Source organism: Bufo bufo, chromosome 2 (assembly GCF_905171765.1).
Source record: "Bufo bufo chromosome 2, aBufBuf1.1, whole genome shotgun sequence".
Taxonomy (NCBI): Eukaryota; Metazoa; Chordata; class Amphibia; order Anura; family Bufonidae; genus Bufo; species Bufo bufo.
This window is the reverse complement of record NC_053390.1, coordinates 98,110,393-98,130,030: the sequence shown is the minus strand read 5'-3', so window position 1 is coordinate 98,130,030 and position 19,638 is coordinate 98,110,393. Positions and strand designations below refer to the sequence as shown.

The following is a 19,638-nucleotide window of genomic DNA, read 5'->3' as shown; positions in this document are numbered from 1 at the left end:
TGGTCGTGTGAATGAGCCCTTAGTATGTTGCTTATCAGGTACCAGATTTTATCCATGCACATATGAGCTTTCGATACATATTTTTTTTTAAGGCTACATGCACACGGCCGTATGTGTTTTGCGATCCGCAAAAAAAACGGATGACGTCCTTTTTTTTTGCGGATCCTTTTTTGCGGATCCATTGTAATAATGCCTATAGTTGATATGGTCTTATATGTCTTAACTACACTACCCCTTCAGGTTAAGTATGCCAAAATTTGCCAACCCTCTCATATAATAATGATGGAAGTGAGGTTGGGCAGGTGATCTACAGTAACCTAGGAAAAATAGTTTTTTCAAGTTTTTTCCAGGATTGTGAAGTTTTGTTTTTTGCTTAGAGATGGGAGATTCTTTGCCTCTGGTTAAGGAAAGCATCTCCCTCTCCTGTAGAGAATTGTATGACGGACAGTAGTCAAGTAATTATACCGTACAAAGGTTGTGTTTGAACGGCGAGTGCTACATAACAGTACATTTTATTTGGTTGAGCTGCTAATCACACAACCTCTTCTTTCATGTATAAGGACCCAGCAGTTGAGCTGTAGATTTGCTTTAATTTGCGCTAGCGGGGAAAGTACAGCATTACGTGACATCACTTTAAATGTTAAGGGCTCACTTAGATAATTGCAGTGCTTTGAACTTGAAATGGATTGTAGAAGCGTATACTTTAGTGCAAAATAAACACTCATTACAAAGTAAATAACACGGATTTAACATGTTATTTTTTTAATCTTTCCCTCAAGGAAGGATTTTCCTATTTGTAGAATTGTGGTTGATTTTAGAATCTATTACTTATATCTGAAGGCCACATTTCCTTTACTCCTAAGTTTGTCCACCTACAGATAGCTTTGATTTATAAGGTTATTCTGTGAAACTTTTTTAAATTGTTTTTCTTTTTTTTTTTGTTTTAGAATTCACTTTTAAAAGATCTTTTTTTCAGGTATGAGACAGATTTCCACTAAATGGGTTGAGGGGCACTCTACTCAATAGTAGGTAGTGCAAGATACATATATGTGAATTGGCTCCTCTTCCCTGAAGAGTCACAGACTAGTAGCCTCTATTCACTTCTCCTTCATCAGAGGTACAATATATGTCGGAAATATTTCCCAACATTTACCACTGATGGAAACTTCCAATATGTTCCACAGTATAAGCACTGTTTAAGAAAGTGTAGTAGACAAAAAAAGTATACAGATGCATGGTGCATTTGGGCCTATATATATATTGGATTGTATATCAGGGAACACTCCTACCATATACAGGTACCTCCGATCTCCAAAAAGATGTGAGCAAAGCCTTTTGTACATACCGTAATCATTGGCACACTGTTATATGCTTAGCACTGGTGCCTTGCAGCGCTGGGGTCCTAGGTTCGAATCCGACCAAGGACAACATCTGGATGGAGTTTGTATGTTCTCCCCATGTTTGCGTGGGTTTCCTCCGGGTACTCCGGTTTCCTCCCACACTCCAAAGACATACTGATAGGGACCTTAGATTGTGAGCCTCAGAAAGCATCAAAATCTTTAGAAGATTAGTAAACTATTATATGTAGCTCTTAATTGCTCTTTTATCTACTCCCCAATTGTCCCAGATTGTAAGGTTTGCCATGTTTTTGCTTTGTGGGGTTATCTTTGTGGTTTCAGTTACAGTACTTCATGACCAGACCATGGACCAGCAGCATTACGACTTTTACACCTAGCTCTTCAGTTTCCTAAAATGATCTATTTTCCACTAATGGATTAATCAGGCTAGGACTATTTGGTGAATTTTGTTTGACCATAAGTCTTCACAAAATCTGAAAACATTGAGCTTGAATTGCAGTTATTTAGCATTTTTAGTATAGCACTAGCCTAATGGTCCTTCTGGCCAGTCTACACATTGGTATGACCAGTAATTATGAAAGTGTGTGGAGTGGACCATTGGATACAGTATCTCAAGAACATAGGAACTAGGTATTGCAGTCTTTTTTTCTCCTTCTCTACTGTTTCTTCTTTCTTTAACCTTTTCATTCTGCTACAGTCTTTTCTTCTTTAACATTATTTTTTCTCCCATGCTGTTACATACTGCGCCACCATCCCACTGGCTCTCTTAGGCACGTGGTGCTGTGGCTGCCAGATAAATATCACTCCTGGAAGCCAGCTTAAATCGGACCAAAGGCCTCCTGATTTGTGTACGCGTCTCCAATTTTCTGGATATATGCTTCCTTGAGGGTGTACAGGAGATGAAGGAGCTCACTTTAGTCAGCACAAGACCAACAGCAGTCTCGTGTTTTCACTCATGACACATACCTGGTCTTTTTTTGTAGTAGATCTTTGATGTTGTAACAAGCCACATCTACCAGTTTTCTGCATTTGTAGACATCTTTATAGGTAATGGATGATTTGTTGGCTTTTGCTTTCTTTAATTTTGTTACAAATGTGTAGTAGTTATTTACCTGTGATATCAAAGCTGGTACCTTTATTCCTATGTTGACATGTTGGTGACCCCTTTTTCCTTCACTTGCTCAGCCAGGTATCCTTACCGCTAGTCTGCTGGAGGAGCCCAGCTTGTAGAGTGATTGACTGCAACCCCACAGCTCCTTATGTGTTGACTGCTTCTTTTAGGACAGGATATTTGGCTTAGGGTACTTTTACACTTGTGGCAGAGGATTTCGGCAGGAAGTTTCATCGCCGGAACTGCCTGCCGGATCCGGCAATCCGGACGCAAACGGACGCATTTGTCAGACGCATCCGGGTTCGGATCTGTCTGACAAATGCATTGAAATACCGGATCCGTCTCTCCGGTGTCATCCGAAAAAATGGATCCGGTATTTATTTATTTTCACAGATTTAAATGTCGGCGCATGCGCGGACCGGAAGAACGGATCCGTTTTGCCGGAACACTTGGGGCATTTCAATGGACATTAATGCCGGATCTGGCATTCTGGCAAGTGTTCAGGATTTTTGGCCGGAGAGAAAACTGCAGCATGCTACGGTATTTTCTCCGGCCAAAAAACGTAAGAGAGACTGAACTGATGCATCCTGAGCAGATTGCTCTCCATTCAGAATACATTAGGATAAAACTGATCAGTTTTTTTCCGGTATTGAGCCCCTAGGACGGAACTCGATGCCGGAAAAGAAAGACGCTAGTGTGAAAGTACCCTTAGAGGGCCAGTGTGCATTGAATACAGAAATTAAGTCCTCAGAAGCCACTTGTAGGTTCCCCAGGCTGATGAGGTTAATATGGCATACTGTGTGCCATAATCCTCTCTGACAGCAGCACCTTTTGGAGTGCGCTGCATGCTATTCTTGGGACTTGAAATCATGCTAAAATTGTCACGTGTTGAAAATATACTACAGTTTGCTTAATGAATGGGGTGCTGCATTAAAATTGCTTAGTTGTGCGTTCCTAATCCTATTTAGCACATATTTTTGCTTCCTTCTCTTTCATGGATAGTTCCACTGCTATAGATTTCTCTTCTTTTCAGATTACAGTTGAAACCAGAAGTTTGCATACACTATATAAAAAGACACATATGCATGTTTTTCTCAATATCTGAATAAACATTTCCTGGTTTTGGTCAATTAGGATTACCATAATTATTATTATTTGCCAAATGCCAGAATAATGAGAGAGAGAATGTTTTAAGGCATTTTTATTACTTTCTGTAATGTCAAAAGTTTACATACACTAAGATTACTATGCCTTTAGAGAATTCTGGACTGCCCATATGATGATGTCATGTGTTTGGAAGCTTCTGTTAGGTTTGTTGGCAACATCTGAGTTATTTAATTAGAGACACACCTGTAAATGTATTTAAATGCACACCTGAAACACACTGCTTCTTTGTGTAGCATCATGGGAAAGTCTAAAGAAATCAGCCTAGATATCAGGAAGAGAATTGTGGACTTGCACAAGTCTGGCTCAACCTTGGGTGCAATTTTAAGATACCTGAAGGTGCCTCGTTCATGTGTACAAACAATTATATGCAAGTACAAACAAGATGGGAATGTCCAGCCATCATACCGCTCAGGATGGAGACGGGTTCTGTGTCCCAGAGATGAACGTGCTTTGGTCCGACATGTGCATATCAACCCAAGAACCAAAGCAAAAGATCTTGTGAAGATGATGGTGGAAGCTCGTAAGATTGTGTCAATATCCACAGTGAAACGAGTACTGTATCAACATTTGCTGAAAGGCCACTCTGCCAGGAAGAAGCCATTACTCCAAAAGAAACATAAAAAAGCCAGATTAATGTTTACAAATGCACACAGGAACAAAGACCTACATTTTTGGAGACATGTCCTATGGTCTGACGAAACTAAAATTGAACTTTTTGGCCATAATGACCATCAGGACGTTTGGAGGAAAAATGGAGACTCTTGGAAGCCTAAGAACACCATCCCAACTGTAAAACACGGGGGTGGCAGCATCATGTTTTGGGGTTGTTTTGCTGCAGGAGGGACTGGTGCCCTTCACAAAAAAGATGGCATCATGAGGAAAGAAGATGATGTGGAAATACTGAAGCAACATCTGAAGACATCAGCCATCACAAAACCCTGATCTCAATCCTATAGAAAATTTATGGGCAAAGCTGAAAAGTCAGGTGCGAGCAAGGCGACCAACAAACATGGCTCAGTTACACCAGTTTTGTCAGGAAGAATGGGCCCAAATTCCAACCAACTATTGTGAGAAGCTTGTGGAAGGATATCCAAAATGTTTGACCCAAGTCATACAGTTTAAGGGCAATGGTACCAAATATTAATGAAATGTATGTAAACTTTTGACTTTGCAGAAAGTAATAAAAATGCCTTAAAACATTCTCTCTCTCATTATTCTGGCATTTGGCAAATAATAATAATTATGGTAATCCTAATGGACCAAAAACAGGAAAGTTTTATTCTGATTTCATGTCCGATATTGAGAAAAACATGCATATGTGTCTTTTTATATAGTGTATGTAAACTTCTGGTTTCAAATTAATATTTTTGTGGTTAAAATGAAGATTCTTTATTAACCCCTTCCCGACATGTGACGTACTATTATGTCATAGAAGTCAGTGACTTCCCGCATTTTGACGTAATAGTACGTCATGGTGATTGGGCAGGGACCTGAGCAGTGCGCGCCCGATCACTGCAGGGGTTCGGCATTTCCTGGTAGCCGGGCTCCTGCTGTATCTGGATTAACCCCTTCTATGCCACGGTCAGCGCTGACCGCGACATAGTGGTGGTTTGCGGTGGGTGAAGGAGCGCATTGAGTCCCCGCAGGGACCCGATGCATGACAAGGCAGCCCGATGCCTTGCAGAGGCTGCCCAATGCCTTGCACAGCATCGGGACTTGCCTTCTACGGGTGCACAGGAGAGCCAGGCCCGGTCTCCTAGGCAACCTGTCATACACTAACAGGCAATGCATTACAATACAGATGTATTGTAAAGAATTGCAGAGGGGATCAGACCCCCAAAAGTTGAAGTCCCAAAGTGGGACAGAAATAAAGTGTAAAAAAAAAAAGTTTAAAAAATTCAAAATAAAGTTTCAAGTAAAAAGAAAGAAGAAAAAACGCCCCTTTCCCCAGATTTCATAATAAAAAAATAGAAAAAAATGCCCCCCAAAATAGTACCAATCAAACCGTCCCCTTATCCCACAAAAAATGAGACCCTACCTAAGACAATCGGTAAAAAAAAATTAAAAAGCTATGACACTAAAACATCATTTTTTAGTTTGATAAATGCTATTATTGTGTAAAACTTAAATAAATAAGAAAAATTATACATATTAGGTATTGCCATGTCCGTAATGATCTGCTCTATAGAAATATGATCTAACCCCTCAGGTGAACGCTGTAAAAATAAATAAAAACTTTGCCAAAATTACCAATTTTCTGGTCACCTTGTAATAATGAATGATCAAAAAAATCATATGTAACAATAAAACTGGCACTTTATCCCCTAGTTTCCAAAATGGGGTAACTTTTTGGGAGTTTCTACTATAAGGGTGCATCAGGGGGGCTTCAAATGGAACATTGCATCTAAAAAACAGTCCAGCAAAATCTGCCTTCAAAAAAACATATGGCGTTCCTTTTCTGCTGCGGCATGCCGTGTGCTCATATAGCGGTATACGACCACATGTGGGGTGTTTCTGTAAACCGCAGAATCAGGGTAATAAATAATTGAGTTTTGTTTGGCTGTTAACCCTTGATGTGTTAAAGAAACAAATGGATTAAAATGGAAAATCTGCAAAAAAAAGTGAAATTTTGAAATTTCATCTCCATTTTCCTTTAATTCTTGTGGAACACCTAAGGGATTAACAAAGTTTGTAAAATCAGTTTTGAGTAACGTGAGGGGTGTAGTTTCCACAATGGGGTCATTTATGGGGGCTTTCTACGATTTTAAGCCCCCACAAAGGGACTTCAGACCTGAAATGGTCCTTAAAAAGATTTGCTTCTAAACTTCTAAGCCTTCTAACGTCCTAAAAAAATAAAATGATGCCAACATAAAGTAGACATATGGGGAATGTTAAGTAATAAATATTTTATGAGGTATCACTTTCTGTTTTAAAAGCAGAGAAATTGAAATTTAGAAAATTGTGAATTTTTCAGAATTTTTGGTAAATTTGGGATTTTTTCATAAATAAAGGTAAAATATTTTGACCAAATTTCACCGTAATTATTGATAGATATTCACAATTACGTCACCAACAATTTAGAATCACAGTATTTATAGGGACGCTATAAAAATAAAAATAACGAACCAACTTTATTCTGTTACTTGCTTAAAAAAAGGGGAACTTCACCTAAAATGTATTGTTGTCCAATATTATACCACAGAGCTATCACACTACTATTTGATTATCCAGCTAAATACATATGTGTGAACACAACCACATTAGCTCCTATATCAGCTCCTGGGAGCAACCTGTGGTGAATACTCGAATCACCCTGGATATTTGTGATATTTTCACAATATAGCTCTAGTATATCATCGATAGTGAGGATCAGTAATGGTGGGAAGGGATATGCCTAATGATATTCAGCACATTGTCAAATAGGCTACCTCTCCTCCAACACCCCTACTACAATACTGAACTAACTCACTACTAGCTTGCATTAAAAACTAATTGACGCTGTCTAATAAATCTATGATTTGTCTGCTAACACTGACTGTAGCTCAACACTGGCTCGACGCGTTTCTGGTAACACTACCTCCTCAGGAGCCTAATTCCTACTTGTGTCAATATTCCTTTGTATCATTAAGACAGACATATAGCGAGCACGCCACCTCTCACATGTGGGAATGCAATAAGACTCTGAGAGAGTTCAGGCGGCGCATAGGTGAACATCTTGGGGATATACGCAAAGAGGCGGATACCCCGATTGCGCGTCATATGACTGAATGTCATCGGGATGATACAGCCACCTTAAGCTTCCAGGGTGTTGAAGTGGTCAGACCATCACCCAGAGGGGGGGATATGGATAAGCGTCTGCTTCAGAAAGAGGCCAAATGGACCTTTCATCTTGGAACAGTACGTCCAGGTGGTCTAAATGACCACATTTCATATAGTTGTTTCCTGTAATATCTCAGTGGATGTGTAGTCACCTCTGTTATTTGATGGTTGGGCCTTTGGATGGACACATATCCATCCGAGTACCCAATGTATCCCCAAACAAATTATAATTTAGGGTGGCTGATTTGACAACTCTTGTTGTACCTTCACAAAGTCTAGTTCCAATTAGTAAGGTTTATTATTGAGAGCAGTGATATCTGTATATTAGGGCGCCAAGTGACGTTGCTGGAAGTTGTATCATTGTCTCATATTATACTTTGTTTATAGGGCCTGCACAACCTAGTCCCCCGTTGGGACATGTGTTGTTACGTGGCCCTTATTATTCAATAATATGTTGCCGATCTAGGACATTTTATGAGAGATAGTAATCATGTTATTTCCCCGTTTAGGAACCTGGTTTTATATTGCCCCCAATGTTGGGATCGCCTGATAAATATTAAAGTCCGCCGTATGATATCCCTGTGATACATAGGTTTGATACCTGTATATACAGACCGGCCTCCATGAGATGCAGCTGACGTCTGCCCGGGGGAGTTTCTCAGTGAGTGCTCCTGTCTCCCGAGCAGCGGTCAGCTGATTGGATATGCCGGCCGCTAGTAGGTGGAGCCACCTGGTCAAAGCATTCAGAATTTGGTGACCTCTTCACGGCCGCACAAGTGCCACATGTGAGAGGTGGCGTGCTCGCTATATGTCTGTTTGTCTGTCTTAATAATACAAAGGAATATTGACAGAAGTAGGAATTAGGCTCCTGAGGAGGTAGTGTTACCAGAAACGTGTCGAGACAGTGTTGAAGCTACAGTCAGTGTTAGCAGACGAATCATAGATGTATTAGACAGCGTCAGTTAGTTTTTAATGCAAGCTAGTAGTGAGTGAGTTCAGTATTGTAGTAGGGGTGTTGGAGGAGAGGTAGACTATATGACAATGTGCTGAATATCATTAGGCATATCCCTTCCCACCATTACTGATCCTCACTATCGATGATATACTAGAGCTATATTGTGAAAATATCACAAATATCCAGTGTGATTCGAGTATTCACCACAGGTTGCTCCCAGCAGCTGATATAGGAGCTAATGTGGTTGTGTTCACACATACAGTACAGACCAAAAGTTTGGACACACCTTCTCATTCAAAGAGTTTTCTTTATTTTCATGACTATGAAAATTGTAGATTCACACTGAAGGCATCAAAACTATGAATTAACACATGTGGAATTATATACATAACAAACAAGTGTGAAACAACTGAAAATATGTCATATTCTAGGTTCTTCAAAGTAGCCACCTTTTGCTTTGATTACTGCTTTGCACACTCTTGGCATTCTCTTGATGAGCTTCAAGAGGTAGTCCCCTGAAATGGTTTTCACTTCACAGGTGTGCCCTGTCAGGTTTAATAAGTGGGATTTCTTGCCTTATAAATGGGGTTGGGACCATCAGTTGCGTTGAGGAGAAGTCAGGTGGATACACAGCTGATAGTCCTACTGAATAGACTTTTAGAATTAGTATTATGGCAAGAAAAAAGCAGCTAAGTAAAGAAAAATGAGTGGCCATCATTACTTTAAGAAGTGAAGGTCAGTCAGTCAGCCCAAAAATTTGGAAAACTTTGAAAGTAAGGGCTATTTGACCATGAAGGAGAGTGATGGGCTGCTGTGCCAGATGACCTGGCCTCCACAGTCACCGGACCGAAACCCAATCGAGATGGTTTGGGGTGAGCTGGACCGCAGAGTGAAGTCAAAAGGGCCAACAAGTGCTAAGCATCTCTGGGAACTCCTTCAAGACTGTTGGAAGACCATTTCAGGGGACTACCTCTTGAAGCTCATCAAGAGAATGCCAAGAGTGTGCAAAGCAGTAATCAAAGCAAAAGGTGGCTACTTTGAAGAACCTAGAATATGACATATTTTCAGTTGTTTCACACTTGTTTGTTATGTATATAATTCCACATGTGTTAATTCATAGTTTTGATGCCTTCATAATCATGAAAATAAAGAAAACTCTTTGAATGAGAAGGTGTGTCCAAACTTTTGGTCTGTACTGTATGTATTCAGCTGGATAATCAAATAGTTGTGTGATAGCTCTGTGGTATAATATTGGACAACAATACATTTTAGGTGGAGTTCCCCCTATTTTTAAGCAAGTGACAGAATAAAGTTGGTTTGTTATTTTTATTTTTAGCGTCCCTATAAATACTGTGATTCTAAAATATATTGACTCAAATTTATGACTATCATGAAGTACAATGTGTCACGAGAAAACAATCTCAGAATGGCTTGGATAAATAAGTGTTCCAAAGTTATTACCACATAAAGTGACACATGTCAGATTTGCAAAAAATGGCCTGGGCAGAAGGGCAAAAACTGGCCCGGGGTAGAAGGGGTTAATACCATTTGGGAGGAATATATAGGGGTACGAGACCCAGAAGTTACCTAATTAGTGGTTTGGAAATTATAAAATCCTGAATATATTGGATTCAATGGTGGATAAATTAAATATATGTAAATCCCAAGTATAATCGGTTTTTAAAAGTCAGAGTCTTAAATGCATAGTGGTCATACCTGTACTACATGTATGGAAGCTGTGGCTAGAAGCTGCATTATGGAGCTACATGAAATGCAATTTCTAATCTAATCTTATTGTTGGAATTGTTCCCTTTGGAAAATTACTTGCTGACCGACTGGGCGTCAGGAATTTCAAAATTCAGAGAGAATATTGTATGCTGGTGTGATTTCAGGACCCTCATCAGTTATCCCGAGCAGAGATCAGCTGCAGTATCTTTAACTTTGTGTAATGCTTAATGTTTCCTGTGGAGGTGCTGCAGGAAAGTTGAACACTTGTAGTCAGGTCCCTCCACAGATTTTTGCTCATCGCTGAGGTCCTATCAGTGGATCACTGTGATCAGTTAAAGAGGTCCTATTCAGGTCCCAACTCCGGGACTCGCTCGTTTGTCAAGAACGGTGCCCTGCTGTGAACCAGGAGAACACCGTGAATCAGGAGCAGACTAGGAACTTAAAGTGGCCTTGGAAAAAATAAATAAATAAAAGTGGCTACAAGTTGTAAGCGGGTCCAATATAAGTAGGCAGGGCTGGCAATATTTTAGTGCCATGCAAAATAATGCCCCTGCACAATCAAATTCACATGGCAGCATAAAATACTGCCACCCCCATGGCAGCATTCAAATCTATCACTGCCCTAAGGACGGCAATAGAGTTGAATGCAGGAGGGCACTTTCTCCTGCTGGTCAGGTGCATAAGTACCAGATGCTCCTAGCATTAATTAATGCTGAAAGCATCAGATCGGTATGTACCCAACTGGGACCAATTGGGTGGCCCCCTGTGCATTGGCCCACTGGGAAATTTCCCTGTAAGGTCTATTGCCAGTCTGCCCTTGCCGTGCATTTATTGCTGTGGGAGTTCTGAAAAAAAGCCAGGCAAGCTATTTTCTGTAGTCCCATAGCCTTGAGTGGAGGGAGGGCACAGCTTGCTCTCCATTCACTTCAGGTCCCCAATCTTGGGATGGGAGCGGTCTCCAGAAGTGGGACCCAGACCTATTAATATGCCATAAATGCCTCAGATGGGAATATCCCTTTAATGATCGGTGGACCATTGTAACAAAAATGATTGTCCAAAGAGCTGCCCATTTGGATTTCATCTACTGCTGACCTATAAAAGAAGTCCTATATCGTGTTTTATACGAGACCTTTAGCAGTCTTCTCTTTGTGTCTGTTTCACGTGACTGTATAAATGTTATTTCTATATATCTAGAACAAATTGATGACATGTTGATTTATAGGTTGGGTATTATGCGTCACTTGAGTAGATGTCGTGTTACCTTCAAGATATTTGGTATAGAGGAAGATACTGTGTTATGAAGGTAGCGAATGTCATTTCATGGTCTATGATCAGAATGAAAATCATTTATTAGGGATATTATATGTATTTTACAAGTACCAAATGTTAGGCGCCATTTTTGTGGCTTAAGGGGAGTGTCACCATCACATTGTGGTCTGACCTCTGGGATCCCTAATGACCCTGAGAATGAATGGGTTCCAGTATTGATATCGCGCTTCAGAAGAGAATGCATGGCTGCACCAGTGCTGCATGTCCTTCATAAGGATCGCAGATATCAGCCCCCGATGATCATAACGTGATGGCATATCCTAGTGATACACCATCACTTCATGAGATGGCAGAACCCTTTTTGCTGGTATAGTCGTAATTTGTATTTATTACCATAATCAAAGCATGAGGCTGTCTCATTCTTCAGCTTGACAGAATTGCTTGCTCCCTTGCATATAATCTACTGTACAAGTGCACATTCATCAGACAGCTCAGGAAATATTTTCTTTTACTGGATCATGAGGCCATCCACTCTTGCTGTAGGATGAAATGCGACGCTTGGGCAATATTAATGCCTTAATGCAAATAGCACAAGTCTCTCCAGTTTGTCTAAATCCTTTTCCTATTCTTTTCCATCCAAGCATGGCGTAATCGCTACTGAAGATGAAGAGTATTTTATTGAGCCTTTAGACAACATCACTGAAAACTCCAATCACTTTAACTCCGAAAGGGGCCACCCTCATGTTATTTACAAAAAGTCCGCTATCCATCAGCGACACTCAAGCAGCCAGGGACACTGTGGCGTGAAAGGTAAGATACGTGCGCAGAGGAAACGTCTTGGACATAGCAAGGAAGCCAGAACTGAAATTCTGTATTTAGGGCTATTTAATTTTATTTCATTTTCAGACAATGTTTCATGGGGAAAAAGCTTGCAAATTATTGGGGGAGGGGGTCCTCTGTCCGTTGGTTAGAGCAGAGAGTAGTTACAAAGAGTGTCTTTCACTCTGGAGGACCTATCCATTTCGGGATTAATCTGGTTATACACATTAGATAGAAGTTGGTTGATGGTTGAACATTATTTGAACAAACAATCATCTGGTGAAGGATCATTCCGCTGATACATTTTACTCCATTTTAAATGAAGACATGTGATGGATGAAAGATCTCTTGTCTATTGGACAAAAATATTAAACACAGGCGACTTCTGACTATAATGGTCCTTCATCAGTTGTCTAAAACAACTATTCGTAGTTAAATTTCAGCCAACGAATGATCGTTTTGGTTGAATTCATCTACTTTGGTCAACTTTAGACTGATGTGCAAGTTACCTTAACACAGACAACCCATCGATTTTAAGTTTCACCTGAAAAATGGGTATTACGCTGGCTGAACATAACTATATTAGTGCCATCTCGCTGCCTGCCGCCGTTATTGAGAAAAAATAACTTTTATAATATGCTAGTTAGCCTCTAGGAGCGGGGGGGGGGGGGGGCGTTGAACCTGCTCCTAGAGGCTCTGTTTGCCCACCTCTTTTCACGCTCTTCTTCTCTTGATTGACAGGGCCAGGGCAGCGCTGCTCTCCTCCCGCCGGCCGTGTCTGCATATTATAAAAGTTAGTTTTTTCTCAATAAAGGCTTTAGGCAGTGAGATGGCACTAATATAGTTATGTTCAGCTGACATTAGCACATCGCTGTCAGCCAGCTTAATACCCATTTTTCAGGTGACAGAAACCCTTTAAGTGGACAGTGTGTAATGTTTTAAATTTCCGTGTGGAGGCGCTGTAGGGAAATTAAAGGGAATCTGTCACCAGCGACCTCCTTATCCAGCTGTTTGCGTAGACACATACTGTAGCTGTTTTTCTGTTGTCCTAAGGCTCCATTCCCAAGTTATAATTTTTTTTTGTGGGCAAATTAGGCCTTGAGGGCGTCAGCATTGCACCCAGGCTCCACTCATTTCTGTGGCCAGCCCCTTCCTCGCTGCTTTGATTGACTGTGACAGGCAGTGGGATGCAGAGAAATGAGATGCAAGTTCCCTTCCTGAATGAAGTGGTGGTGCTCATGTCAGTCCATTGCTCTATTCACTTCTATGGGACCTCTTAAGAATAAAATATAGTATTCATCACAAATCCCCTGCTAATCTGGCAATGGTGCCCACATGGTCCCCCATATGGTCTTTGTTTACATCCCAGAAGTGATGATATTCCATGCTAGCAGATGACCGCTGCAGCCAATCACTCGTCATACTTATTGATATCACCACCAAGCTCTTTGATTTTTAGCTAGAAGTTCAAGAAAGATGGGCGTGGGATCACCGGAGAATTGATGCTGGAGCGTCCGGGGATTTCTCTGTTGAATACTGTGTTTTTATTAACGGTTAATGAAATGTTTCATTGCACATACTTATGTACCGTTTTATTCTTTACCTGATGGAACTGTGATTTGAAGGGCTCAATGGAGTTTAATCTTATGATATCAATTATTGATATCTAGCATAGCAAGATTATGTTACATCTAATACAGTTGCTTTGTTTCCTAGAAGATCTGATAGGGAATCACAATCCTTGGTGGTTAAACTACACATTGTCCACCCCTACAACTCCTTCAGAAAATGACACGGAAAATGGTCCTCGCCGGCAGAGGAGATCGGTCAGTGTTGAACGATTTGTGGAGACACTAGTAGTGGCCGACAAAATGATGGTCGGTTATCATGGACGCAAAGACATTGAACACTACATACTGAGCGTAATGAATATTGTAAGTTTGACCCCTTCTTCTATATACTTGTCTGAATATGTCATGTGAATCAAATCCCTGTAGAGTAAAGTCCTATGAGAAAAGAACTTTTTTCCCAGCCCCAATGTTGTGTTGCTACAGAGCTTTTCAACAAATGGAAGAAGAACTCTGCCGGAGAATTAAGGTTCTGGAAATGGTCCACCCTTTTTTCCAAGCTTTGTTACCCCTTCCTTTTAGACTTCCACCTTATGGACCCTCACTAATATTGTCTTTTGATATGTCTGTGTGATATATCACAAGATAACTTGTTAGGATTTGCTTTTATAACTGCAGTACCGCTTATCACCTGAGGAGGTGCTGTACGAACTGTCGTGTACATGGAAAAATCTGTGGCCATGAGTTTCATCATGCCACATGATGTTCTGCCTAGATAGAAGTTGGGATATCAGAATTGTGTCTTCATTGGGTCCAAGTTGCCACAATCTCATTAATACTTTGCAAGTGTAGGGTTTAAATATTCCATAAGTTATATATGGAGGTAAAAACAAATACCGTACATCTATATGCCTGTTGTATTTATAGTATAATTGTCAAGTTTTTAAGTAATGAGAAACAATTTGGAAGGTCTCCAGTTAAGTAGCTGACGTTATCTGTAACTACACTCTGTGGCTTGTAACATCTTGTGCCTGCCAGATCTAATGAGTAAGAGCTCATTCTGAGCGGTACACTGACTCCTCTGTTTCATCTTACAAGAGTCAGTTACACTACCTGTTATCATCCTGAATGCTTTCTTTCTTGTGCTGGTTTAGTGGTTGGAATAGCACTGATGTCATTTAAAATGTTCAGTAGAATTGTCAACTCTTGGGAGACGTCTTCTACCTTGTGTAGGTGTACTCACTGTGAGATGGACTTAGCGATAAATGGAAATTAGATGATGAGGAAATGGGTTCTTTGTAGTTTCTCAGATCTCTACATTGTGTTTTCAGGATAAGACTCATTTTTTTTCTTTGACATTTCAGTTTTTCATTTGTCATTATGATGGGTTTTATTTCACTAGTGTGATTGTTTGTTCTATTATTTTATCACGGAAAGGACAACCACTGTATACATGACAGCAGGGGTGGACTGGCTATAGACCCCACAGGGAAATTCCCGGTGGATCAATGCCTGAGGGGCCTCCTGAGCACTCCTCACAGCCGCCAGCTGGATACATAATGAACTGATGCTCTCAACATTAATCTCGGAGCATCAGGTACTTATGCACCTGTTTGGCAGCCACAGGTGCTCTCCTGAATTCAACTGTATCAGGACGATGGTACATTTGAATACTGTGGAGAGGGTTGCAGTATTTTGTGGTGCACTGTGATATTGGGTTCTGCTGGGGCAGTATTTTGTGCTGCCCTATGATATTGCAGCCCCCCCCCCCCAGACGTACTTCTGTTGTCCCTGCCTAGTTGTATTGGCCCACATACAACTTGGGGACACTTTAATTTTTTTTTCCAGTGCCACTTTAAGTTCCCAGTCTGCCCACTCATGACAGAATAGCTTGCCAATACTCATGGTCCCTGCCCCTGGAGAATCAACCGGTCCATCTGGTCCTTCACTTTTCTAAAGGAAAAGAGAAGGGTGGGTAAACTGCAAAAGCTGACCATACACAGTGTAGATTTGAGATGATCAGAAGGGCATATTTAGAAGATTTTCCGACAATTCTTTGAACCCTTTAATAACACAAATGAGCCTCTCGGATGCAAAGGCAAATATCCGTCGAACTGGATTTTGTGTGTCAATGTTGTGTATAGTCAGTGGTTACTTGAAAAGTGGCTCATATCAGATTTCAGATATAATCCAAAAGGCATGGGTCTGCAAATAGCCTCTGACCCATCTATGGAAGCCCAATGCATGTCACAAAGCATGTCAGAGATCAATCTGCCAATTGTAAGTGATGAGTCTTTTTAACTAATGGGATTTTTTCTATAACCGTTAAGCGTGTGGAAATGTTCTGAAAAATGATCTCATCTGAGTCTCACCACCCTTCAGTGCAACAATATGATTCCCTTTATATCTAAGATATATGGGTCTATAGCCATTATGTGAACAATGTGCTAGTGATAACATTTCTCTTCACCCAGAACCTATGTTTTGCTGTTTCACTGTCTGACTTTGTGTCTTTTCTTCTTTTCTGGAGGTCAGGTTGCCAAACTTTACCGTGATTCCAGCCTAGGAAACGTTGTGAATATCATAGTGACCCGACTAATAGTCCTCACAGAAGATCAGGTAGGTGCTCATTCATGTTGCTGATCAGCTCGGGGTATATCTGATGCCTCCATGTGTTATACACAGTGCATTTGGTAGATGTTTGGCTGGCTGGAAACCGCAATGTAGGATGTCTTTCATTCTCTGGCTTTACTCATGGGAAACCTAATACTGTATGAGTTCTTTTTATGGGCTCTTAATAGAACATAAATATTTATCTGAGTTAGGTCTCGTGCACACGACCGTTGTTGTCTTGCGGTCCATTTTTTACGGATCCGTTGTTCCGTATCTGAGGTTTTTTTTCTCTCTGATTTAAGTCCTCTTTCGTTCCGTTATTCCACAAAACATATCTGTATGGTTTCCGTATGCGATCCTTTTTTTTGCTGATCGGAAACAGTAACTTATTAATCACCAAATACATGAGCAATATGGGCTGGGCATATCATTTCTACAGTATGGATCCGCAAAATACGGATGACATACGGATGTGTTCCGTGTGCGTTTCATATTTTTTGCGGACCCAATGACTTGAATGGGGCCTTGGACCATGATTTGCGGACAATAATAGGACATGCACTACTTTTTTGCGGAACGGAAATAAGGAAACTGAATGCACACGGAGTACCTTCCGTTGTTTTTGTGGACCCATTGAAGTGAATGGTTCCACATATGGTTCGCAAAAAAAAACAGAACAGAAGCGGAAAGAAAATATGTTTGTGTGCATGAGCCCTTAGGCAACTGGATGTGCCGCAGTTATGGGAATGTCAATTCATCTTTAATGTACTAGTCCTAAAGCTGTGACTGTCTTCTATTAGGGGGGTCACAGGCCTATTGATGTGTTAAATGGCTGCTTGTTGATAATGTGAAATAGTTCTATTGACATAATCATTCATACATTTGGAACACACAATACGTCTGCTCAGTAATACGCTGGCTGAACTCTGGGTCAGATTTTATAGAGATAAATATTGGCAAGGAAAGATTATTCCTAGAAACCACTGCAGCTAATTATAGTCCCATTTTAGTCTTCAAAAGGCTTAACAACTGACCTTAGTAATTTGCTTGGAACATTCCTGGTATGCTTCTTGTATTGCAGCCAAACTTGGAGATAAACCACCATGCGGACAAGTCCCTCGACAGCTTCTGTAAGTGGCAGAAATCCATCCTCTCGCACCAGAGTGACGGGAACACCATTCCAGAGAATGGCATCGCTCACCATGATAATGCTGTACTCATCACCAGGTAGGAACTGGTTTGTTGACATGCATGTTTCACTGGCTATTTTATGGTAAAAATGGTTGCCCATGGTGCTTAGTCCTAGTATCCCCACTGTTGCCACCAGATTTGCGTGCAGTCGATGACCTATAAAACTTTTTTACTTGTAGATGGACTCTATGTTGTCTTTGTGCGGTAGGTTTAATGATCATAAAGATCCCTCTGCTACCTTAAATGGGCCTAAAGAATAAAGTGTAACATTATCAACAACGTGTTTCTGTAATAATTAATTTGCTATTGTTAGCATTATTCTTGTTTTTATCTAGTTATTTTTCTTGTTTTTGGTCTGAATGTTTTTAGTACCCAACAGTCATTCAAAAGAAATTCCAAAAGTAGCGTGCTGTCTAAATGTGAATGGATGTCTTAAATCCTGGGGTACAAGTACTATAGAGGCAACCTATTGAGTGAGATTGGGGCTTCTGGATTTAGGGGGCCCAGCCCTGGTTTCATGCATCACTTACTTTAATGAGTGGTTACAAACTGTGCAGAAACCACTGTTCAAAGGTTGGACAACGTTAGAAAATGAGGGTGAGGAATCAATTCATGGATCATGGTTTTGGTGTGTGGTGTTCTCAACCACTACTGGATAACAGTCCTATTTTAGTCTTTACTGTGGTCCCCCTCTTCTTTACTATACGAGTATCCTAGCTTTTTTAATTCAGGCTATGAAAATTATGTTACTTATGATAACATTTCGCACCCACATTTATGTACATGTTGCCCCTGTTTGTCGAGTTAATATATGGGTATCTCAATGGACAGTAATTGTAGTGGACATATTGCTCTTTATGACAGTACTGTGTAATTATTAGGAGCATTTCTTCTACTAGCCTGCCTCCAGATTCAAGTAAAATTTTTCCTATACTAAGCAGGTCTGAGAATGGCGGAGGTGCTTACATGTGCCTATTAGGAGGCTCTCCTGTAAATGTCAACATTTCATTATGGTGCGCTGTCTCCAGTTTTCCTATTTTCAGTATCGGACATGTCATAAGGGCCACATTGGTCTTAGTCCTACCACTGATATAGTGAACAATTTGGTTCCAGGTATCGGTCAGATAAAACCCCTTTTAACTCCTCATATATTCTTGTAGCATGCTCATATAATTTTCTAAGTGAATCCACTTCCTTCTAAAGCTCACCATATACAGTACCTTATATTAATGGCAGCTGAACACTCCGATTTTAGTGGTGCCATCTAATGTATATGGAGGTGTCCCAATTTTCCCTCAGCAGCAGATGTCTGGGGAAAGAAGGATCAGGCCACCAGAATTCAACATAACCGATCCTTTTGCTCACAGCAGAATTAAGATGCCGCCAGCGGTTTCTAGAAGAGTCGGTGGCTTTTAACCTACAAAAGCTGACGCCTTAACAGCTATTCCATTGCATCCCCCATACACATGCATGCTTGACTTTCCCAAATGTACATGTGCTAACAATGGGGAGAAGGGTGTAACTTGCTGCCAGACACTTCTAATAGCGGCTTATATCCCGTAAAATTCAACAAGCCTAATCTTTCTATTCCACAACTTCATTTGTTGAGGGACAGTTCGACTTTGCTCTTAGGTGTGTGGATATCATTACTCCCCAGGCATGCTGGTATATGGTGATGTTGAAGGAATAGCTGTCGGCTGAACGAATGGTCAACTGAAGTCTATCTAAAGCTTACATAAAACTATATATATATATATATATATATATATATATATATATACAGTATATCCTATTGTGGTTTTTATGATGAATTGCACCAAATGATAAGCTCCTTTTATATACATATGACATAGTTTGCACCGTTTTTACATTGATGCCAAGTATAAAGAAATGCCATCTTCTGGATTTGCAGTAGAAGGAGATTGTATCCAGTGCACTTGGCCCCTGCGTCTTATTTTATGACTTCATTGTCACCATAGATGTTCACCTGTAATTTGTTTTACTAGTGGTGAGAGGTCTTGTCTTCTACCTGTTCTTTCC

General features: G+C 40.5%; 1 protein-coding gene across 3 annotated transcripts in view; it reads left to right on the top strand.

Annotated features, from left to right (window-relative positions):
• ADAMTS6 (ADAM metallopeptidase with thrombospondin type 1 motif 6) overlaps positions 1-19,638 on the top strand; it is a 272,216-nt gene that overhangs the window by 32,165 nt on the left and 220,413 nt on the right. For 2 of the 3 annotated variants that reach the window (XM_040421334.1, XM_040421332.1), the window contains exons 4-7: positions 12,049-12,217; positions 13,943-14,160; positions 16,330-16,413; positions 17,489-17,634. In XM_040421334.1, coding sequence (XP_040277268.1) covers positions 12,049-12,217; positions 13,943-14,160; positions 16,330-16,413; positions 17,489-17,634 — 617 coding nt within the window. The remainder of the gene's footprint in view (positions 1-12,048; positions 12,218-13,942; positions 14,161-16,329; positions 16,414-17,488; positions 17,635-19,638) is intronic. The other variant, XM_040421333.1, reaches the window with a different exon arrangement.